The following is a 23698-nucleotide window of genomic DNA, read 5'->3' as shown; positions in this document are numbered from 1 at the left end:
TAAAGATTATAATGCAATAAATTATTGGAAATTGTATCTGACATGAAAATCGTCAAAGCGCTTAAAATATTCATTTATCGAAGATATTTTAAGAAGATATATCTCATGAATAAATTTTAGCGTTTTATTTCAATGGTGTTGATTAAAAGTAATATTATATATAACTGCAATATTATTTTAAACAGTTCTTGATAACGGTGATTAAAATAACGATAAACTATTTACATAAATGTGTTCACAGTCGTTGCAAGTATAGGTACATGTATATGGTTACCAGTAATCTTTATCGAATAAATGTAATTTAGTAATTAATATTTTATTATGCAAATATATATATATATATCTATATATATATCATATATCTAATAAAGAATATGGCTCCCATGTAACATCTCTATTACATTGGCTTTTATATTGTCTTTCTACAGGGTGCGCCACAGAAACTTACTTATTTGAAAAAATTCCCGACCGTTGAGTTGGGCAGGTAGAGGGGCGGGAGGGGGCGCATCTGGAGGGGGACGTCCCCAAGTTTGTTTCCCATTCTCGTCAGTTGCCATTATGCTTTCTTCAACTTTCAAAAAAGTAAGTTTCTCTGGCGCACCCTGTACTTTTACATTTAAATATTAGATAATAAATGCCAGTGATCGTTTTAAAGAAACGTGTCTTTTATATACATATCGACATACGTGTACAACATCGCGTGAATGCTTCACCATTTATTTGGTCATCCGAAAGGCTTAAATAATATAAATACAATGACTGGTTTATTATAATAATTATGCAACCTTGTTTATTTAAATAATTACGTGATGTGTCACAATTGTTGTGAGCCATCCACCCTTTCTCTTTTTAATAGACATGAACCATTCCATATAAAAATCTGAATCAGAATCGTTAAGAAATTTATAGCGTATTGATACTTAACAGAAACAATCAAGCAGAACAAGTCATAGGCCCTGTTCTTTTTAGCTGAACTTCTTGCATGGTTCATCTTTTTTCTTTTTCTCTCCAATTTAGAGAGAATAAGAAGAAAGATGAACTGTATTAAAAGAACTTTAGCTAAAAAGAACAGACCTATGATAACATCAAAATGATATTAAAATAAATCTTTGAAAGTCAAAAATTTTCTAACATAAAAGTATAAAAGAAAAATTAAAAAGGCTCGAGGGAATAGGCGCTGTTCAAGATGCGCTAGTCGTTCAAAATCTCTCAATATACTTACAAGTTAATTTATTGAAATAAATTGAAATAAATCGTTTAAATAGAAATTTAAAATAAATCGTAATTGAGTAAAAAGTGACTTTTAGTAATCATTTTGGAATCATTTTGATGTCATTTTGTTACAGTCACTCATGTTCTATTTGAGTATTGCGCATCTATAGAAATATATTGTTTGTATAATTTATATTGCAAAAAAAGGATACGTCCAGAATAATACGTATGTCTGTAGAAGATTTTGCAATCACATATTAAGGAAAAAATATATAGGTCAGCCTTCGAAAATAAACCCTCTAAAACGTTTAGAGTGAATTTCACCCTAAAAAGTGAATGTTTCTAAAAAATTGAAATTTGAGCCAAAAACCTTTTCAAAAATTGGCTTAATTTTCACTTTTTAGAGTGAGATTCCACTTCAAAGAATTTAGAGAGGAACCTATTCTTTAGGAAACAGTGTAAAGGATACGCAAAGTCCTCCAAAGAATCCACTGGTCAAGAGATGCCGTCTGCTAATAAAATATTTCCTCCACTGGCCGCCAGCCTTCATCAACAGCATCGCCTACGAAGATGATTTGTGGCATTATGTACATTTATTGCTAATTCTAATATGGTGCTCTTACCCACAGCCCGAAAACCGCAAAAACGTAAAACCCGAATCCGTACAACCCGGTCAATCCTAGCAGTCCTGCTGTGCCACCCGACAAAGCTGCCATTGAGATCTTACAATATTCTACAACTGCAGCGTTGTTTGCAACTGCTGTCTCACTGTATGCAACAATCTCTGCAATACATAATCATATTTAATAACTGCTTTAGTTAACATTTAGCAATGTTCTATTGCATATCTCTGGTGAAATTTTTGAAATTTTTATACAAATTGGAATACCTTTCAAAAATACTGAGAAAGTTTACATTTTTTTAATTAGAATTTTTCATATATGTGAATTATGAAATATTCTCATACTATAATTTCTGAATAATCTTACAATAATTCAGATTTGATAATAGAATAAGAAATTATAGAAATCTTAGAATATGTATTTCAGAATTCTTCGTAGATAATGAACCTATAGAAAAGATGTCGACTTTCTCAGCACTTATGAAAAATGTTACAATTTAATATAAGATCTGAGAAATTAGTATAGAAAATTTAAGAAATTTTCTAAAAAAATATACATAAATTCTAAAATTTACATAAACATTTTTTTAAATTATATGAAAAATTCTGAGAAAAATATTCACCAGGAATGAAAACTAGGAACTTCTTTAGAAACGCGAAAATTACTCAACAATTCAGACTCATCGATCGTGACTAACTAGTTATGTTACTTTGTGGATTAATTAGATTAAATGTGATTGATTTTATTAATTTATAATTTATATGTTGCTGCGTCTAAAAAGTAAATAAGTAAATAACAAACATAACCTCTCGAGAAAGTCTTTATAATGTTGTTCAATTTTCTTGCGTTTACCACAATTGCACTTATTTTCAAGATAATTCTCACACTTACCGCCGCTTTTCTCTTGCTTCGTTTTTATTTTCCCCAACATTATTTTATTAATTAACGGGACGTTAACCTAACAGCAAAAAAATTAAAGGTATGTCTGCACGAACGCACGAACAGTGTCATGTCCAATCAGCTGTTTCTATCGAGACACGTCAGCTTTTGCGCTGTGTACATTCGGGAACTGACGGCGGCAAGTTTAAAGATAGTCACGTAGCTCGTGAGACATTGTTAAAAACTTATAGATTCAATGTCTTCAATAGACAATTGTCTGGAAATCACTAGCATGATGTAAGTTTTTAATAAGTTACTTATCTATTAATTACTAATTTTTAATAATAGATAAATAAAAAAACTCTAATTAGATTAATGCTCTACTTTAATGTTTATTGATAAAGAATGATTATAGAACATGTAGTGTATATACATCGTTTTATTTATTTCCTGAAGAATCTATTCTATTGCATTCTGTTCCCGTGACAATGACATATTATGTTGAAAATCTTGGCAAAGATCGATGGCAACGAAAGCAAGGTACAAGATTATAATAGTCGTTTGCTGAAATTTGATAATGTTATAAACCGAATATCGCCAAATGATTTATTATACGTGATAGGTTTTGTGTTAATTAAATTCTGTTGTTTTAATTTAACATAATACATTAGTTCGTTCAAAACATACGAGTTTGATATAAAATTATCAACAAGTTCTCGATAAATTATTTAATCAAAATGCATAAAATATACATATATGTATGTAAACAATTTCTTACAGTGTCTTATACGATATATAATTGTACGGATCATATAAATTGAAAAATTTTGTGATAAGTGTAATATTCCACAATTAAAAAAATTTATTGCAATAAATAACTAATCATTTCAACTTCTCACGTTCTTATGTATTTTATTTTTAATGCTTAATAAGAATATTTATTATGTAACCTCCCAGCAAACAAGCTGACATTATTTATCGTCATTTTGACATCCAAGACGTCATTTTGGCGTCAAAATGACGATAAATAACGTCAGCTTGTTTACTTTAACATTTTTTTAAACTTGTGCGACATGTTAATTCACATCCAATGTACAGACGTAATACAGACACTGCCGATCTTTATGTTGATTTCTTGTGACTGCTTTTTTTTTTTTTTTTTTTTGTACAAATTGCAATTCTGTGAATAATTATGTATTTAAGCTTCTTGACACGTTCTATATCTACTAAGGTGAGTTACTCTACTTTTTAATGTTTTACTTTTTTCCATAATAATCAGTTTTCTTGTATCGCCAGAGTTTATATCACTTCATCTCTGGCAATTTGTGAGTGACACAATCTTTTTGGATATGTGCAGAGCATTTCGTTATATCTGTATTGCTGAAGAGGATTCCAAACCTAAGTAGAACACAGAAGTCATGAGGACATCATCATGACCTCATTCACTTATAAGTCAATTTTTAGTATCAAATGACGTCATGATGACGTTCTGTGATACCATTATGACTTAATTATGACTCCATGTTCTACCTGGGAAGTGAGTTGAAACGTTCAAAATAAAAAAGACATCATTTATCGACAGAATATTCATAATTTTCATTATTTTAAAATCTTACGCCTGATCACTTTCGTTCGACTCTCATTAGCCTTGATTTATATTAGTTATGTTTGTAATCATTTCAAAATTATAAAAAATTGAATTGTTGTAATTATTTTCGTTCTACTTATTATTGCGATCACCAAGAGTTTTATGTTAGTACTGCTATAATGATTTACATAAATTTTAAGAACGATGCAAAAAATAATTTGTTAAAAAAACGAATAACATTAAATAAAGAACTATGTCGTATAAAAATCATTCATATTTTTTAATTTATTACATATTGATTAAAAAGTCACTGACAACCCTTGGATAATTCCAACGTCGCAATTGCGAGTCTCCGAGGTTTTCTCAGCTATGATACGAAACGCGCGGAGCGGAGCGGTTTGCTCGGCTCGAGGCTGAAAATAGTCGTCGCTCCGCTCGGCTCAGCATAGCTCCGTTCAGCACAGTTCCTCGAGCTCCGATAGATATTTCGTCGCGGGGGCCCGATTTAAAGCGGTCAGGAAAGAAGGAGACTCGGCATCCCGAAAAATCCCTCAGCCGGGTTTAAGATATACGGTTTTTCGCGCCCTTATGCAATAGTGGTGCGTTTGCTGTGCGTGTGTTCGTAAATTTCTACGTGAGATTGCGTAGAAAGTTTATTCGTTGATTTGTGACGAAGTAAAACGTTATCCTGAGGTGAGTCTTCGCGGTGAATCGTCGCGATTAATTCTATCTCTTTTTATTCGCGAGGACATGTGCGGTTTCAAAACCGAAACCACCAGTTGCACCCTGTTAGGGCGTACGTGTGTATGTGTGTGTGTGTATGTGTCTGTGTATAATTGTGTGCGTGATACTTTGAGTGACGTGTATGTGGCAGAACGTATAAATGTTTTTTTTTTTTGCGTAGTAATCCAGCTTTTTTAACTAATTAATTAATTCTGTGGAGTAGTTTATTAGGAATGTTATAAATGTGACTTCTCTCTCTCTGTATGATGAATTTGGAATACCACAAAAAAATATCATGCAAACATGACAATGATTTTATAGCTTTAATACACACGCTACATAATCATTAAATTAATTTTAAAATAACAATAATAATAAATTCAAGGTTAATAAGAATCAACGCGGAAGAGGGCGCGCAATATTAGTATGAAATGATAATTTGACTCCATTGTTCTCACATTCAAAACTTAGAATAAAGAATTAAATTTTGTTGGTTTAATTTAATATAATATGTTCACTGATGGGCTTCTTACAATTATCACAATTAATGTTTAATAATTTATAATAAAGAAGACATCGCAGAATAATGGAGTTTATATGTATATATATATATATAAAAGTTATCATTCCATATTAATATTATGCACCCTTTCCCGCGTTGACTCTTATTAGCCTTGAATTTGTTATTATTGTTATTTTAAGAAATGAGAGTCTTGTTAAAATATTCTATTACTAATTTAAAAAACAAGCTTGGTTTAATAATAACATGGATAAATGCTTAATTACTTATTAGAAGAAGCTTAATACGTTTCGAATTTTAAATATTATTTTCGCAATTTTAAATTCAGCAGACAGTCTTAAAATTAGAAAGTCGGTTTTATATTCTTATGCAATGCTGCTTTCTGGAATAGCTCTGCCAGAAATGACGAAAAGACATAAAAATGTTCCGAAAGACGAAATATTCTCTCTTTCTCTCTCTCTCTCTCTCTCTCTCTCTCTCTCTCTTCCTCAACTGCAGAGATAGGAAATTTATTTCACTATTATTTCACTTTGATGTTTCTTTGTAATGTCATCGTGAAATAATATTGAGAGTAACAGTAAATCGTTTCCGATAAAATATTCAATACCGCGAACGACGAAGATAAACGAAATATTTATAGCACATGTTAGAACATGTAGATTTTATCGACTTCCTATGAAATTTTTATTTAATTCATTCTGAAACTAATTTTATCAGTAGTACAATAAATATCCATGATTAATATGGATCTAATTACTATAAATAAACATTTAAGAATTTTTGAAGATAGATATTCACATGTGCTTTACGAGAAATATCTTTAACCTTCAATCATCATATTAAACGCGATAATGGGAAAACGAATCTCACATGGGGATATTTCGGTAAGCCATCGCGGATGCATCTATTTCTGCCGCGTTGCTGGAAATAAACTCTCAGAGAAGGTAAAATCAACCAGGCGTAATTCTGTGTCGATGCATTGCAGCGTCGTTGCCAAACTAGATTTTTTTACTATTCAGGTGTAAGACAGAGAGAGAGAGAGAGAGAGAGAGAGAGAGAGAGAGAGAGAGAACAAAGATTTTGTGTTCAATAAAAATATAAACAAAATATTATATAATAATATTACGAAATGCATTCAATATTTTTATGTAATTTTCATCGTTCTCGATGACTTTAATTTCGTAAAAATAAATAAAATAATAGCAAAGCTTCTTAAGATTCTAATTTTTATATTTTAAAAACGTTACTGTATATCATAACAAAAATTTTTGTTGCTATGGAATACCATATATATTTATCAGAATTATTTTTATCGTTCGAGTGCTATATTGTGATCCATTCAAATAACAAATGTGTATACATTATGACAAATTATTAAATATTAATTGATAATTGTAAAAAAACTCATCAGTGAACATATTAAATTAAACTGGTAGAATTTAATTCAGCGCAAAAACTATAGCATCGAATAAATTGTTTAACGATATTCGGTTTATAACACACATTTTCAAATTACAGAGCAAACCACTATTATAATCTTATTCTCATTGCAACGCCATAATTAAATAACTGTTATACATACTATTTGTGTGAAAATTAAAAGCTATTTAAATGTGCTTAAATTAACGTTAACAACTTATGTTCCATTTATCGCTCGTAGTTAGTGTATAATATTGTTTGCAAATATCATTAATCGGTATTTTTGACCTTTATATTTAAATCGAAACTGGAGTATTAATAGCTATAAAATTTATGCTTTTTACGTTCGCAATATAAGCGAATTGGATCAAATTAATCTTAAATTGACGTTTTATTTGTGTCATTTTCCGACTGCTTTTGTAATCTAAGATACTTTCTAATTCTGTAACGTAATCCGTCGGAGCATTCACTCATGACTCACTCATGAACACTCGCTTTTGTGTTCATCAGTAAAATAAGAGATGTGTTTATTTGAAACTATTTTTGTAACTTATACAAAAAAATCGGAATACACGTGTCTCTTCAAGCTTTTAGAATTTTAATAACACATACGAATATTAATAATCAAGACTGTTTGAAAATATTTAATGCTACTCCATTTTCAAAAACTAATTTAATAAATCCAATTAATATGAAAAGCCAAGTTTTTCTCTTTAATTAAAAATGAAATATACAGGGCGTCCCGTAAGTTTTTGCCAACAGCTTTTATGTAGATAGAGCGGACTAAACTCAGTCAAAAAGTCCTCTACCATTTTGCAATTTTCGCAATGGTTAACGAGATATTAATTACTAAAAATGGCCGAATATTGATCTTCAATAATTTTTTACTCAAATACTAACAACTTTACAGAAAAACAGCAAGAGCAAAAATTATTTATTTTCTTCTCATAAAGTTTTGAAAATTTTTTCAGAATTTTTTAATACCGTATTTTCTCATGTTGGTAAAAATAAGAAAATGCAATACTAAAAAGTTGATAAAAAATTCTGAATAAATTCTTAGAGTTTTATGAGAAGAAAATAAATGATTTTTCTCTTTCAGTTTTTTCGACTCAATTTAGTCCGCTCTATCTACATCTACACAAAAGCGGTTGGCAAAAACTTATGGGACATTCTGTATAGAATAGAAAAATTCAAATTGTCAAAATAAAAAATCATTCATATAGAAGACCATTCCATTCTACTTTAAGTTATTGCAATATAAGTGACATAACACGTTTACGACGTACGTTTTCATCTTTGAAAACCACCCTCCACTCCTGTCGCTTTATTTTGATTTATTCGAAAGACAAAAAAAGAGAAACTGCTCAATAATATTTCACAGTGAGACGGACGGCTGCGTAACGCGAAACTCATGTTACATAGTCACATAACGTGGGATTTTTCGCGTTAACGGAATCTCGAGCATGCGGAATTTGATTGAAGGTGTTGGGCGCTTGCGCGAGAGACGTCGGCGAGCGGTCTGGGTGCCATCCGATCAGCAGTGGGTGATCGTCGGTACCCTACGACGGTTCAGCGCGCCGACGTTGACATCACCGTCGACGTCCTTGACAAGACAAAGAGGCCGGGGAACCGTGTGTAGCGACGGGAGCATGCCGTCCACGCGGAACTGTGAATGACCACTGCGTCCACTTCGAGCATCGATAAGGGTGCCTCGGACACGAAGTGACACGCGAGACACACACGCACATCCACGTACGCACGCACGAGAGCGCAGGGGTGACGCAGACGGAGGAGGGTCGTCCGCGCGTGAAAGCGCGTCGAAGGGATGGCCGACAGCGAGGGTGGCTCCGAGCAGGACGACGTATCATTCCTCCGCACGGTAAGTCTTACTTCGCTGTGTGAGATTTGGGATAGTGCGATAGAATAGGGCTTGGTTTCAAAGTTTAAGAAGGATGCTGGAGAAATTGTAACCAGAAAACTCATAGTATCAGTAATAAAGTTACTATCTTTTGGAATGCGAAGGAGATAAATTCGGGAGGCTGGTATCGAAGGATGCTAACAGGAATCTCATGATTGATGATCTAAGAATATTGAGGCGATTGTTATCAAGGCTGGAAAGATGAATTTGCGTGAAAAGTATTCTGATCTCTTTTCATGCAAATCAGAAGCGCATTTTTTATTGACGTGTATTTTTTCATTAACAACTTAATTATAATTAATTTTCTTTTCTGGATCCTTCATTATTCAACAAAATAACGTTATTTAAATAGCTAATAAATATTAAAGAGGGTTTCTCGCTTCAACGAATCTATTCGTGATAAACTGGACAAAGATCAAGTAGCTTCATTAATAACTCTGCAAAGTTCACATAAAAGATGGATGTGATATGAAAGGTGTAAAGGTGATGTTTATCGATAGGTTTGAAACGAGCCGAGTGTTAATATAACAGCCAGTGTGTCCATTAAAAGCACGTGAGAACGCGGAGGTGATTCGCGTTCAATGATTCGTTGATGTGTATGCGTGAAAATGAATGAATGCCGATGCAGTTGGAAGTTTGTTTGCACTACAAGAAGTGAGCAGACTATGCATTGCGCGAGCCGGTATATTGCACTGATGCAGTACAATGATAATATTACCATATAGCTTCGTACTTATAATTTCTGTAATGCATCTCGGCGAAAATATCGATTAGATGCGTTATACAGTAATCTGACAAATGTTTAATTCTAGAAATTTAATAGTTGAAGTTATATAACACATTATATATATTTTCAATTAAATTGAATTACAATGCAATTTAAAAAAATTAAAACAAAGTATTTATTTAATACTCAATAAACTCGAACTAATAATAAAATAACCGTTAGTTACAATTTCCCACTCAACAATATAATTGTAATATAATACAAGTTGTATATGACAGTTATATTCGAAATTGTAATTAATAATCATGTTACTGTTAGTTGATGTTTGTAGAAATAATTTAGTAATTTGTATTGATGGCGCGTTCACTTGAAGTAAATTTCAGAATAGTTTGCCTGAATACTTTCAATTTACAAATGTTCGCATACAATTTCTTACGTGAAAAGTCATAACAAGAAAAACCGTGATTTTAGTGAAACGTGGAAGCACTTAAAGTATCTTGCAGCACAACCTTGACCTCGTTCGACCTACAAAGATCATGCGCGTGAATATAGTCTTGTACTTGTGTCAGTGCGTCATTATATTTAATTTATGTGTATGTTATATCTATTTATTTGATATTTAATTAATTATCATACGAAGTAAAATTTATATGAAGACATTTTAAATATTTCATAAATGCAAATATTCTTCCATAATTATAAACTACTAATTATGTTTTATTTTTAATACTTCATTAGCAGTTTAATTAAAATTTTTTAAATAAATATATATTTAATAAAAATAATATATATTTCATAAAAACGAAGTTTGAAAATTAATTACAAATTGTACAATTTCAAAAAATTCAACTCATCACACAAAATTGCTCACAAATTATACAAAATTGTGTATTTCATTCGTGTTCATTACAACTGTTTTACTATTCTCTTTCATTTTTATCTAAAACTCGATACTTTAAAATCATAAAATATATGTATATTAAAGGTACACATATAGTAATGTATTGCCGATAATATTTCGTGCTGCAATTTTGAAATAAAATAAACATTTAAAGGTTATAAACGCATTTCGACGAGCGGAAATTTTCAATATGTTATTTTACCGGTCATAGCTTATTTTCTAGTTTCTCATATTTTTCATATTATATCTGTTTTGCTTCTTTTGTGTTACTGGCGGATTTTCTTTTAGGATGTTTAATCGCTATCTAGATCACGACGTCTGCGTCTTCTTCTTATCCTCCTCCGTCCCCTCCCAGACCTCCGTCGTCTTTTCTTTTCTCTTTCTGCCAAACGTATGTACTTTATCCTCTCTTCCTGAGGCAAAGCGCACCATTCCTTGCCAGCCTGACGGGCGACTTCTGTCACATGTTTGTTGGGCATTTTATAGTACATCTCAAGATAAAAGATGATAAAGGGATTCTGTGAGATAATTCTTCGTCTCCTCCTTCTAGATCTAGATCTAGCTCCAGTTCTGGATTCCTGGCCACAACGACATATAGCTTTTCTTTCGGCCCTTCGTCTGCACCGATCCAAACGCGCTTGCTCAGCGTCTGCCTCCTTCTTCTGTTCCGTCTTCTTATCCGTTTCTTCAAAAACACCTCTGTAAAGGGTTTTAACCGGTTTATCTCATTATTGTATTTCATTATAATTCATTGTAAATTATAATGCATACAAATATATACAAATTAATTAACATCTATAATATTCAGTTCAAACAAATTGTTAATATTCTCTCCAAATTAATTGTTAATGCGCGCATTTTTATTATGCATTTAGCACAATATGTATTACCGACGATTAAAACGATCAAAAAACTTGATTTTCATGAAATTTCCGATTTTTCTTCAAAGTCATTTGTCGACTGCTAATTGACTCACTTTACGATCAGCGGCAAAAATTTTATCACCACGAAGTATACATAGGATGTTCTGGAAATCATAACCGAGAAGGAGATAATTCCTCAAGTAAAAAAAATAAGTTGAAAATATAGCGTAAAATATTTTCGTACATTTTTAATAATTTTTCAATTAATAAAATAAATACTTTTTGAAAATTATTTTGAAATTTATTGCATTATTTTAAATTATACCAAACTTAGACTGGCCTAGAAATAGCAGTGAATAGTGATTGAATGAATCAAGCTGATTATAGCTAGTTAAGTACTTGTGTACTTAACGAATATTCAAATTTGACTTTTTTGAAAACAGAACTTTATACAAAAAAAAATTTTTCTATATTTTTTATTTACCTTTACATGAGGAATCACCTCCTTCTCGATTGTATTATAATTTCCAGAACATCTTGTATACATAAAGCATACGGAACGTTGAGCAAAAAAATCAATTCTTCTCCAGGAGGACGGCTTTGATCATCAACACGGGTGCTATCTTCGTGAGGTTAAATAGCCTTTCACATTCTTAAAGAACCGATGTGGCGAAATCGCGTGCAAAGATACATTTCCGTTAGATTCGCCTCGCGATAATGTGCCATGCAAAATCGATGGAGACCAGGAAACGGATTATTCGCGTTCTTACATGAAACGTCACATCCGCACTTTTCGACAGGCTACCTTTCCTGCGAATGGATTACATATCCAAACACGACTGCGAAGCATGGAATATCGCTCACCTGCCATCGGATCTGCTTTCATAAATATTAGGATCCATCATCCGCCGTCACAATTTTTCACTTGATAATTTGGCTCGGTATTGAAAAGAAAGTGAAATGTCGTCCGCACGAAAACATCTGAAGCTATACGAATTTAATTCTCTCACTTCGCACGCTCGAAGATAGTCGATGCATGGATAGGTCCTATCGATTATGAACATTGCGATAACAAGAATTTTCTAATAGAATTGAATATTAAAAGGGTGCGCGCATACGCTCGCTACCGCTCCATCGGGATACGGTTAGTTCTGCGTGCAAAGTTAAATTTGTATGTAACTTTGTAATTGCGATCATTTGAACTTCGTCGTTAAAAGTTACTTCTTAGTAAGAAAAGAATTTAAGAAGAATTATTTTAAATTTTAATTTACTACAATTTGTTAATTCATGTAGAGAAAGTTTGAATAAAAAAAATTTATAATGGAACTTCAAGATTAAGAAAAATAAATTATTCAAGTTAGGAAAAGTAAATTACTAAAATTTTTGCAGATAAGGTAAAAAAGTATGTGTTACAATGTAATAATATCTCGAAATTTTTTTTATTAAAGTAGATGTCACTCTTAATTAATTACATTTCACCTTAACACCGTCTTCGAGGAGACACTTATAGTCGAGTGATTCATTGTGCAGTTCGCTGACAGTACTTTGCAACACGTGCTATGCACGTCGCGTGCATAGAAATCTAGTGAAGTTTCCGGCACATCGCATATGTTTTATCGTGGTTCTTCTTTAAAGTCGCTTCTTCAAAGCTAGTCGCTTTTAGTTAATTTTAGAATTTAATGTGACGCTGTTCTGACTGATCGATAGCTGTCAGCTCGCGTAGCTTTCATTAGTGATGTCGCATCGAAAAGTGATGAATTTATAATTAATATACCGCGATGCAGCGTGCGTCGGATGCACCTAGTATCGAACAACAAACGATATAGCACACGCACGATGGGAACACCTTTCTAAAGCCTCTTCCAGCTCAGTGGTGCCGTCACGAGGCTCATTTTTTTACCGATATGTTTATCAAACGATCACTTTATATGCTGATATTTCTAATGAATAAAGGAAGCAACGAATTGTTATATAAGTTGACTTGAGTAAATTTTAGTTGGAAAGGATTGAATTAAGCTTCTTTTTTTTAGAAAGGATTACTTCAAATAAATTTGTATTTTGATTTTAACAATGTTTAAATTTCTCTAAATATCTTCAATCGTGTATGTGATAACTTTCTCATATCACGTACAAACTTTTTTCCTGTACATCTGAACAAAAAATCTTGAAATGTGCAATATAAATGTGAAAAGATAAATATGATTTATGATTATTCGTCAGTTTGATGGAATTATAGGACTTATCTACTTGTAAAATGAAGGTTATCCTTGACCTATACCGCAATATGTGTTTCGATCGTCAACTGACGCCGGAAGTAAACGATGTATTTGGTTCATTATCATATAATGCATACGTCGTTCATCCACTAAATTACAAACAATTATATTATATTTTAATGTTAAGAGAAAAAATTGAATATAAAATCTTATGCACTTATGTGTGTGTTTCCATAATCTCTGATGTTACATTTATTAACAGTAAAATCTATATTTTAAACACTGCAGGAAGAAATTGGATTACATGTTTAATGCAATTATAATAATAAAAAAATTAAATAATAGAGAGTTCTCAATTTTTATTTTTGTCTTCTTAGTTTATCGTGTACACATTATATGAAAACATGATCATGAATTGGAAAATATTTTGAATACAAATACAATATTTCTATAATGTCTAATTAAGTTAGCAATTTATAAAACCGCAGTTCGCGTCATCAGCGAATTGACCGATTGCATTTTATTAATATCTCGATAAGCAAGATTCTTGCCAAATTTCCAGCGGAAACTTTCGGTACTTCGCGTGTTTCAAGAGCAAATATACGATCTCACGTATGGCGAATCGCGTGCCATTTCATTTAACCCAGCAGGAAGTTATGTTAATGTGTCCTTTAACATTATTTATGCATTTTTCTCCGTTGTATTTTAATTTTTTTTAACTTGAACAAGTCAGGAATGTGCGTGCACGTTCATAGTTACACACACCGTCGCACTGCATCCGATAACCGAGAAAATATTCGAATTATATTCTTACTAAACATAGAGAAAAAAAAAGAGTGAATGTGGTTGTGACGACATAGGTAGGATACGATTAATACGGTGGTGTAAAGCAATTTTATTTGCACGAACGGTCCTGCGAGCCGGGTTCTGCAATCGATTTCAATTTAACTCTATAATCGGTTGATTGCCTTAGATACGTTGTTATCATTCTTGATTGCCAATAAATCGTACTGATTAGCGACGCAAATTGAAGAATAATTCGAGTACGAATTGCTTGTAGGTACTAACAATTTTTTAATCAAAAACTTATAAACGCGCGTGCATGTTTAATCTACTTTAATTTTATACAATGTACTGCAATTTTCTAATAACATAATAAAGATTTCTCTAATAATAAAATAAAGATAACATTTTCTAAAAATGTTTTATGTAGAGGAAGGTCACCGATACTGACATAGGTCTCCTAAAGCGACATCCCCTTATTTCTTAGAAACTAACCTTTGCACCTTATTAATATTAATAAAAACGTGATCTGTTTAGTTAATTAAAGAAGAGTATACAAACTCATAATTCATATATTTGTGGCTTATTTCTATACCAAATCAGCTAAAAACAAATTCTATGAATCCGAGAAGAAAATTCTTATGGTGTTCTTTTGTAAATTGCGTAATTAAAATAATGGTGACTGTATTATTGATAATATTATGTCACTTTAAATGTTTATAGTTTCATAAATTAGTTTTTTTTACAGAATAGGATATATATCTTTATTTGTAGAATAGGAATGTTGGCATTATTGTCTACTATGTCAGTTTTGGAGCCCATTTTGTCAAACGCTCATTTTTGCATAACTTACGAAAAACTTAATTATTGCAAAATTGCAAACAGTATTATAAAAACTGCTTATACTATCTAAAAGAAGACACTTTTTAGTTTGTATTTATGTTTTTGAAGTTGCATTTTTACCTTTTGTTTAAGAAATATTGTCTAAAAACAAAGTAGTATATCGGTATCGGTAACCTTCCTCTATTATTGTATTTGCGATAACAGTTATATAATTTAATATGAGATTTTTAATTGGATTACACGCTTTATTTAGAACGAAGGTAAAAAAGAAAGCACTTAGATAATTGTTGGGCTGTCGTATTAATTTTCTCGTCGTACCTCGTACATTAAAACTGGGCTTGGAAATACAGGACGATCTTATCTTAGTAACTCATCATACGTAATTTATATAGGTGTGTACCGATTGAGTAATGAAGTCATCTGATCTAACCATATTACAGAAATACGAGATAAAAGACAACTCTCTCTGAGACTTTCGAGTTTTGCCAGCTTCTACATTTGCTCTCATATATTTTTCATTCAGTTTTTCGTTCAATTGACTATTCTCTTTTTCCTCTTTTCCTATTTCTTTATCGTGTATTAAGTTAAAGTTAAAGGGCATGAATACATAATTCTTTGTTTACAATAGCTGGCCAAGTGTAAAGAAAAATAAAACCGTTGATGTAAGAAATTAATATTTTGAGATTACAACTACAGAAAAGAGCAAAGAGGATGGAGCTTGAAAAAATCCAGAGTACAGAGTAAAATCTAATGCAAAGATGAATAAAGTATACGCATTCAAGAGTTAAAATCGAACGACGCAAATTGAGTGACTCATTCGACGAGCTTTTCGAGGCGCGATATTATTGCAAACCTGTATTAAATAACGCCGTTTTCTACTTCTCGCGGTGACGCGTTCAAAAATTACGAAGTGCATTCGAAGCAAGTATACTTGTATGTCCGGTCCTCGTGCATTCCTGAGGTCGTCCAAATTGGTTTTGGCACGGCGGCCGTGTTCTATCGTTCGGCCGGCATCATAATTCATGCGATTTTGCAAAAGTTAATTATTACTACCGCAGTCAAAATGCTTTTTAAAATGACATCATTCGGATCAACGATATCAGTTCGTCATCTGACGACATTCTCATTAAGCCTCAATTCCGTATCCGCAAAACTCTACGGATCGTTACTCCGTGGAACTATCTGTTGTGGATTGCAAAATCCTTAGGTGGTATTGCGCATTATTGCAGCACAGCAAACATTAACGTGATGCAATCTCGAGAGAAATTTGTGTCCGAGATCTTTTTTAATTGCGATTAACATAAATTTCGAATTTAAAGCGATGGAAATATATGTGTGCATATATATATATATATTTAGTTAAAGTAATTATTGAAGATCTACTCGAATTGAAAGACAATGAATTATTTTTTCAGAAATTTTATAAAATTGTTCTAAAATTAACGTTCTCAGCTTTAATGCCCGTCAATGCCATTCTGGGTATGGCAACTTTTTTTCCAAAGCTTTTTCCACATTGCCTGTAACATTTTTATTAATAAAGATATGTATATAACATGTGCTAGAGATATTATATTTCTTAATGTCATCTGACGTTTCAATTAAAAAAATTTCATAATATGTTTATTTTTATGAAAATTATAAATGATGAATTGAATTATATACCACACGCAAATGTGTCGTAACGTAGAGTAGAAGTGAAGTTTGCTTTCTTTAAAAAATAAAGTAGATCATTATTAGAATTAGAAAGTAGAACACATATAAAAAAAGATATCTAAAATTTACAGGAGGATATGGTATGCCTGTCCTGTACCGCAACAGGAGAGAGGGTTTGCCTGGCAGCTGAGGGTTTCGGCAATCGACATTGTTTTCTCGAAAATATCGCGGATAAGGTAAAAGCGAGCGCGAATTTCGCAAATAGTGTCACCTCGTCTTTGTGCGTACTTAATCCATCTTTTCTTCCAGAACATACCGCCGGACTTGTCGCAATGCGTGTTCGTGATAGAGCAGGCCCTCTCGGTGAGGGCTCTGCAGGAATTGGTTACCGCTGCCGGCTCCGAGACGGTAACGTATAAATTATCTGCTTAATATCGTACACTCGTATGACTTCAGCTTTGCTAACGAAACTCGTAGATCCAGAAAATAGTCGTAGTTTCTATTCACGCCATCAATGAAACAGCGACTCCTTCATTTCAAGGGAGGTGAATAATTCGAACATGTGACTACGAGGCTCATACAGCCGAGCTTGACTCATACGATCCACTATTGTAGTCTGTGCGAATAGTACGATCACTCGCGTCTCGCGATTAGAAGCTCTTTACATTCCAAATTAATGATCAAATATTAGACTGTTACACGCGCTCGACCTGCATAGGAGTGGGCCATAAAACCCGCCCCCTTTTGCCAGTTTCTGTGTAAAAAGTCCCGGAACAATACACAGGTCTAAGAGATGTTTAAGAAAGAAGAAACGCTGAATGGTATCCGAAAAGATTGGGATGTCTTCTAGTGTAACATCTTTACAACGTCTGTTAGATCTTTAAGTTTGCTCAATTTTCCGCCGAATAATTTCCGAAAGATTCCTGATACGGTCCCCCCCCCCGCCACACCCTTTTCCGAATAATGATTGTGGCATGTGTCCATAGTCGTGTAAAAAAGATTTCACATCAATTTCATCAACTTCATGTTTTATCATTCTCTGTTGATGGTTCCCATCTGTGATTTTGTCACTCGAAACATGTTAGCATTGTAGAAAGAATAGAACATCATGTAAAAATTTAATCGAGATCCATTATCATAAATAATCGCGAAATGCATTATTTTATTTCCCTTGTTCTTTTTCTGTGCCTTTTTCTTTACAACAAATCTAAATTCGACACCTGACGAACGAGATTCATTATCTCTTATGTTTCTCTTTGCAGCAACAAGACAGTTTAGTAAGTATAATTTTCATACCGTCTGCGAGGTGCCGTAACATGCTCTTGGGTAAAACGATCATTTGTTTGTGTGTTGGAACATCGTAATGTCCGATCGAATTTGGGTGAAGATACAAGTGTAGATACGTTTATTTCATGGCAAAGGCTTCAGCCAAATTTCGAAATACGATAGTCCATATTCACGTCTCTATTTAGCGCCATTTAAACGTGATTCTACATTGCATTTTACGTTGCATTTATACAACATAAAGATATAGACTTATAAATTATAGTAAATAGTAATAATTTTTAAAATCTATTTTACATGATTTTTAAGATAAACAGCTGTATTGTTTTGATTTTTTACATTTACATAATAGAATTTTATAGAATTATTTAATATAGAATATTTAATAGAATTTTAATAATAATTTACTTTTTGCGCAGAATTATATAATAATTAATTAATTTTCCTAAACTTTTTTTTTTATTAAATATCGAGATGTTATTTCACCCATCGATCAATTAAGCTATCATGTCTGAGAACTACAGTTAACATTAATATAACGTACATATTAGAATTAATAACAGCAACCGCTTTCTTTTGTTTGTATAATGTCGTATTAACATCTACATTCAAAAACGCGTTTAGTGATGTGTCTTCAATTTACGCCTCGTAAGCTTCGCATCGTAGCTTGATCAGCACTTATGGCCTTCTCTTATCAGTACGCTTGTAGAAATTGTCTAAGAAACTGTTATTTTGCGAACTATTAAAATCTCGTACGATATATAGAGAGGGACACTAGCATGAGGGGTTGCAAGGGCTTTGACCAATCCTTTGATGCTTCCAGGGAAAGGGCACCGGGTCAGGGCACAGGACCTTGTTATACGGTAACGCCATATTATTGCGACATCTAAACAGCGACATGGTAAATTGCTCTTCTTTATAATAACGCTGTTATGCCACATTAATTTTTCATGGTTACGTAAATCTATGATCGTATACTGCAGTACCTGGCGTGTCTATCCACGAGTTCGTCGAACGATAAGCTAGCCTTTGACGTCGGTCTACAGGAACATTCTCATGGTCGGTGCAACACACGCTTCAACTCAACAAATTCTTTTATCGAAATTAACGTTATTTTTCTCTATTCCGGCATTGGCATAATATATCATATTACTTTGTTAAACATTCATGAATAATTACTTCTTAAATGAAATTGTAACTTTTACAGAATTGAAACAAAATTGAAGTTTAAAGTTGCATGTAAAGTTGATAAACTTTTTACGGATCGAAAAGTATGAATGGAATCTCGTGATCGTTCGAAATTTCTTAAAGTTTTATTTTTGAAGGTGAGGCATGTTGGTGGACTGTGCATCCCGCTTCCAAGCAGAGATCCGAGGGTGAGAAAGTGCGTGTAGGTGACGATCTTATCTTGGTATCTGTCGCGACCGAACGATATTTGGTAAGTTTGGTAAAAGATTATAATATTTCAAAGAATTTCTTGGAATAGAAAAAAATTCATACTTCTCTCGTTTCAGCACACGACGAAAGAAAATGACCTGTCGGTGGTAAACGCATCTTTTCACGTGACGCATTGGTCGGTACAGCCTTATGGAACCGGTATCAGTAGGATGAAGTACGTTGGTTATGTTTTCGGCGGTGATGTGTTGAGGTTCTTCCACGGAGGCGACGAGTGCTTGACGATACCATCGACATGGAGTCCAGCACCCAGTCAAAAGTAAGCTCTTTTAGAGAGATAAAATAATCTCTTTTATAATTACAAGAGTAGCGTAAAATTATAAAAAAATTATCGTTATTTTGAAAATAGGAGAGAGGATAGAAATAATCGTTTTACAGATATTTTCTTCGTGGTTTTACAGCCTCGTAATCTACGAGGGCGGCAGCGTGATGAGCCAAGCGAGGTCGTTATGGAGACTAGAACTCGCCAGAACAAAATGGGCGGGCGGCTTCATCAACTGGTTACATCCCATGCGGATCAGGCACTTGACAACTGGACGTTATCTTGGTGTGAAGGAGAACAACGAGCTCTATCTGGTCGATAGGTTAATATTTATTTTTAGAAAAGTTCAAGGGTCATGGCGATTCTTAGAGGATCATGATAATGTTTCCTAAATTCCGAATTTTTTTTTTTTTCGAAGGAACGAGGCGACAATTGAAACCTCGACGTTTTGGTTACGGCAAGAGAAGGACGATCAAAAGATCGTTCTTGAGGACAATAATGCCGATTATAAAATACGGTGACTCTACCGTGATTATGCAACATGCCACCACGTGCCTCTGGGTGTCTTATAAAGTAAATAAAAAATTAATTTTTCTAAAAATTTTTTCTAAAACTAAATATCAAAAATAATTAAATAATTGTAATCAAAGTTACGATAGTAATTCTCGAGATTTATCGCAATATTGTTTTAGTCATACGAAACAAAAAAGAAGGGCGTCGGAAAAGTCGAAGAGAAACAGGCGGTACTCCATGAAGAGGGTAAGATGGACGATGGTTTGGATTTTTCCAGATCACAAGAAGAAGAATCTCGCACCGCCCGCGTCATCAGAAAGTGCAGTAGCTTGTTTACTCAATTCATCACGTAAGTTTTTGCAATTAAAATATTTTTAAAATGTAAAAAGAGATAAAAGAAAATTATGTACTATATATAGAAGTATGAAAGAGAGATAAAAAAATATCGGATATCGAGTAGAGAGAAAACGAGATAAGAGTTTACTAAAAATATCGAATACGTTTTAGAGGCCTAGAAACGCTGCATAAGAGCGTCCATGTTTTTTCAAAACGTGAATCTTAATGAAATGGTAATGTGTCTTGAAGATTTGATCAATTACTTTGCTCAACCCGAGGACGACATGGGTAAGAAGATACTCTTACATGATATTTTTAGATTTTTCTTTCTTTCTTCAGATTACTTTGCTAACAATAGATTCTTTCAGAACACGAAGAGAAACAGAATAAGTTCCGAGCTCTTAGAAATCGTCAGGATCTGTTCCAAGAGGAGGGAATATTGAATCTGATTCTCGAAGCTATTGACAAGATTAACGTGATTACTTCGCAAGGATTTCTTGTCGCTCTTTCCGGCGACGAGAGCGGCCAGGCTTGGGATCAGATATCCGGGTATCTCTATCAACTACTGGCAGCCATTATCAAAGGAAATCACACCAACTGCGCTCAGTTTGCCAATAGTAATCGTCTGAATTGGTTGTTTAGCCGATTGGGCTCGCAGGCTTCCAGTGAAGGAACTGGAATGTTGGATGTACTTCATTGTGTCCTGATTGATTCGCCGGAGGCTTTAAACATGATGAGGGTATTGTAAATTACTTTTGCAATGTAGATTAGCTATTTGACAATAATATTCTCACAATTAAAGCTTTTATAGAATGAGTTAAATCTAATAAAAATTTATGTAAGATAAATCTAATTTTTTCAGGATGAGCATATAAAAGTAATTATTTCTCTGCTGGAGAAACACGGTAGAGATCCGAAAGTTCTGGACGTCTTGTGTTCGCTATGCGTCGGTAATGGCGTCGCGGTACGCTCTTCGCAAAATAACATTTGCGATTTTCTGCTGCCTGGAAAAAATTTGCTCCTCCAAACGCAGCTGGTGGATCATGTGGCGAGCGTCAGACCGAATATATTTGTTGGCAGAGTTGAGGGTTCGGCTCTTTATCAAAAGTGGTATTTCGAGGTAACAGTGGATCACATTGAACAAACGACTCACATGATGCCGCACTTGCGAATCGGATGGGCGAACACCGCTGGGTAAATTAAGTTAGATTACGTTTTCTAAGTCTTCATTTACATTTTGAATATAAAAATGTAAAGTGCATAGAAAGAACGATTTTGCTAAAATATTTAAAACTTTAACTAGATATAGATTAGACATAGACATAGACTAGACAAAAAATTTTAACATTTTAATAACCAGCTTGAATATATCTTATATAATTATTTTGATGATTTTAACAAAATTATTTTTAGATCTGTATCTATCTAAATTTTTAGATGCTTCAGCGAAATCGTTCTTTCCTGTGTATTTTGGCTATAATTTCTTAAAGTAGTTACATATTTCGGTATTAAATCTTAAGTTTCTTAATAATGCAAAAATTTTTTTCCTCGCAGTTATATGCCGTATCCCGGTGGTGGTGAAAAGTGGGGTGGAAACGGCGTAGGCGATGATTTGTATTCGTTCGGATTTGATGGCGCTCATCTGTGGACCGGCGGTAGGAAGACGCAAGTAGTTCAAAATGCCACCGAACCTTACATACGAAAAAGCGACGTGATCGGTTGCGCTTTGGATCTGACGGTGCCGGTGATAACGTTTACTTTCAATGGCACTCACATCATGGGCTCTTTTCGGAACTTTAATCTAGATGGCATGTTCTTCCCTGCCATCAGTTGCTCGTCTAAACTCTCCTGCAGATTTTTGCTGGGTGGTGATCACGGTCGACTGAAGTTTCAATCACCGGAAGAGTTTTCGCCGCTGGTGGAGAGCCTGCTGCCGCAACAAATTCTGTCACTGGACCCGTGTTTTTATTTTGGTAACATGAACAAGGTGGTTCTGGCGGGTCCGTGGCTGATTGAGGACGATACCGCCTTCGTTCCAGCTCCGGTCGATACTTCCATGGTCAACCTGCCTGCCTATGTCGAGCAGATTAGAGATAAATTGGCGGAGAACATCCACGAGATGTGGGCGATGAATAAAATCGAAGCCGGTTGGATCTACGGCGAGGTCAGGGATGATCTCAGGAAGATACATCCCTGTATAGTACAGTTCGAGCGACTGCCAGCTGCAGAAAAGCGCTACGATACTCAACTGGCTGTGCAAACCTTGAAAACCATTTTAGCACTGGGATATTACATCACCATGGATAAGCCTCCATCTAGAATAAAAACTTTGAGGCTACCAAATGAACCGTTTTTGCAAAGTAGTGGATATAAACCAGCGCCTCTTGATCTAGCTGCGATCACATTAACTCCCAAAATGGAAGAGCTCGTAGATCAACTAGCAGAGAACACGCACAATCTTTGGGCAAAGGAAAGAATCAGTCAAGGGTGGACGTACGGATTAAATGAGGATTCGGAAATGAGGAGAAGTCCCCACTTGGTACCCTATCCGAAAGTCGATGAAGCTATCAAAAAAGCCAATCGAGATACAGCCAGTGAAACCGTCAGGACTCTGTTGGTTTACGGATATATGCTTGATCCACCCACTGGAGAACAGCACGAGGGTGAGAATTTTAATCCAGGCTAAATGTACTCGTTTATTTAAAAAACAAATCAAGTTTATTTCATTGAAGGTAACACTATATCTTTTTTTTTTTTCAAGTATTTACGAAACATATATATATATATATAATATAACATTACTGCTATTAATCTAATATTAATTATGCTTTTTTTTAATAATTAATTATTATACAAATAAAAATTATCTTCGTTCTCCTAAAGTCCTAAATTTTAATTTGTATTTGGTAAAGCTTTAATTGTGTGCTTTAATTAAATTCAAATAGCTATTATTTTTTAGAGTTTTTAGAGTACATATTTT

The 23698-nt window shown here is 33.6% G+C and overlaps 3 protein-coding genes across 4 annotated transcripts in view; 1 reads left to right on the top strand and 2 right to left on the bottom strand.

The window, feature by feature from the left end:
• Positions 1–622: 622 nt before the first annotated feature.
• EMC6 (ER membrane protein complex subunit 6) lies at positions 623–2781 on the bottom strand. The gene is made up of 5 exons (XM_018457106.1): positions 2727–2781; positions 1836–1996; positions 1682–1774; positions 1425–1444; positions 623–880 (listed from the first exon to the last, which is right to left on the bottom strand). The coding sequence occupies exons 1-5, from the start codon at positions 2764–2766 to the stop codon at positions 850–852; spliced, it is 345 nt and encodes a 114-aa protein (XP_018312608.1). The 5' UTR covers positions 2767–2781; the 3' UTR covers positions 623–849.
• A 2142-nt stretch (positions 2782–4923) lies between these two features.
• RyR (Ryanodine receptor) overlaps positions 4924–23698 on the top strand; it is a 43833-nt gene continuing 25058 nt past the window's right edge. The window contains 18 exon segments of the mRNA XM_018457107.1: positions 4924–4995; positions 8447–8843; positions 17000–17104; positions 17178–17276; positions 18131–18145; positions 18976–19053; positions 19136–19211; positions 19478–19590; positions 19667–19866; positions 20009–20191; positions 20288–20368; positions 20370–20442; positions 20562–20731; positions 20890–20907; positions 20909–21006; positions 21087–21457; positions 21581–21912; positions 22273–23381. Of these exon segments, the coding sequence (XP_018312609.1) occupies positions 8790–8843; positions 17000–17104; positions 17178–17276; positions 18131–18145; positions 18976–19053; positions 19136–19211; positions 19478–19590; positions 19667–19866; positions 20009–20191; positions 20288–20368; positions 20370–20442; positions 20562–20731; positions 20890–20907; positions 20909–21006; positions 21087–21457; positions 21581–21912; positions 22273–23381 (3175 nt within the window). The 5' untranslated portion in view covers positions 4924–4995; positions 8447–8789.
• Positions 10640–12374, bottom strand: LOC108728526 (protamine). Of its 2 annotated transcripts, none has more exons than XM_018457103.1 (2): positions 12238–12374; positions 10640–11209 (listed from the first exon to the last, which is right to left on the bottom strand). In XM_018457103.1, exons 1-2 carry the CDS (start codon positions 12276–12278, stop codon positions 10804–10806), a joined length of 447 nt encoding a protein of 148 aa, XP_018312605.1. In that variant the 5' UTR covers positions 12279–12374; the 3' UTR covers positions 10640–10803. The 2 variants fall into 2 exon arrangements, with proteins under 2 accessions (XP_018312605.1, XP_018312606.1); XM_018457104.1 differs by lacking the exon at positions 12238–12374 and adding an exon at positions 11401–11472.

The sequence above is a fragment of the Mycetomoellerius zeteki genome, unplaced genomic scaffold, assembly GCF_001594055.1.
Source record: "Mycetomoellerius zeteki isolate Tzet28-1 unplaced genomic scaffold, Tzet1.0 scaffold62, whole genome shotgun sequence".
NCBI classification, from domain to species: Eukaryota; Metazoa; Arthropoda; class Insecta; order Hymenoptera; family Formicidae; genus Mycetomoellerius; species Mycetomoellerius zeteki.
Note: the sequence above shows the minus strand (reverse complement) of the source record. Positions and strands in the feature narration are given on the sequence as shown.

Bases quoted from the DNA above. Each gene is read 5' to 3' on its own strand.
- EMC6 (XM_018457106.1), bottom strand. From the start codon at position 2,766: ATGTTGGGGAAAATAAAAACGAAGCAAGAGAAAAGCGGCG. The intron at 1,997-2,726 runs GTAAGTGTGAGA...TATGTATTGCAG, and splicing joins GAAGCAAGAGAAAAGCGGCG to AGATTGTTGCATACAGTGAG. The intron at 1,775-1,835 runs GTAAGAGCACCA...TCATCTTCGTAG, and splicing joins TTGCGGTTTTCGGGCTGTGG to GCGATGCTGTTGATGAAGGC.
- LOC108728526 (XM_018457103.1), bottom strand. From the start codon at position 12,278: ATGATGGATCCTAATATTTATGAAAGCAGATCCGATGGCAG. The intron at 11,210-12,237 runs GTGAGCGATATT...AACCCTTTACAG, and splicing joins GAAAGCAGATCCGATGGCAG to AGGTGTTTTTGAAGAAACGG.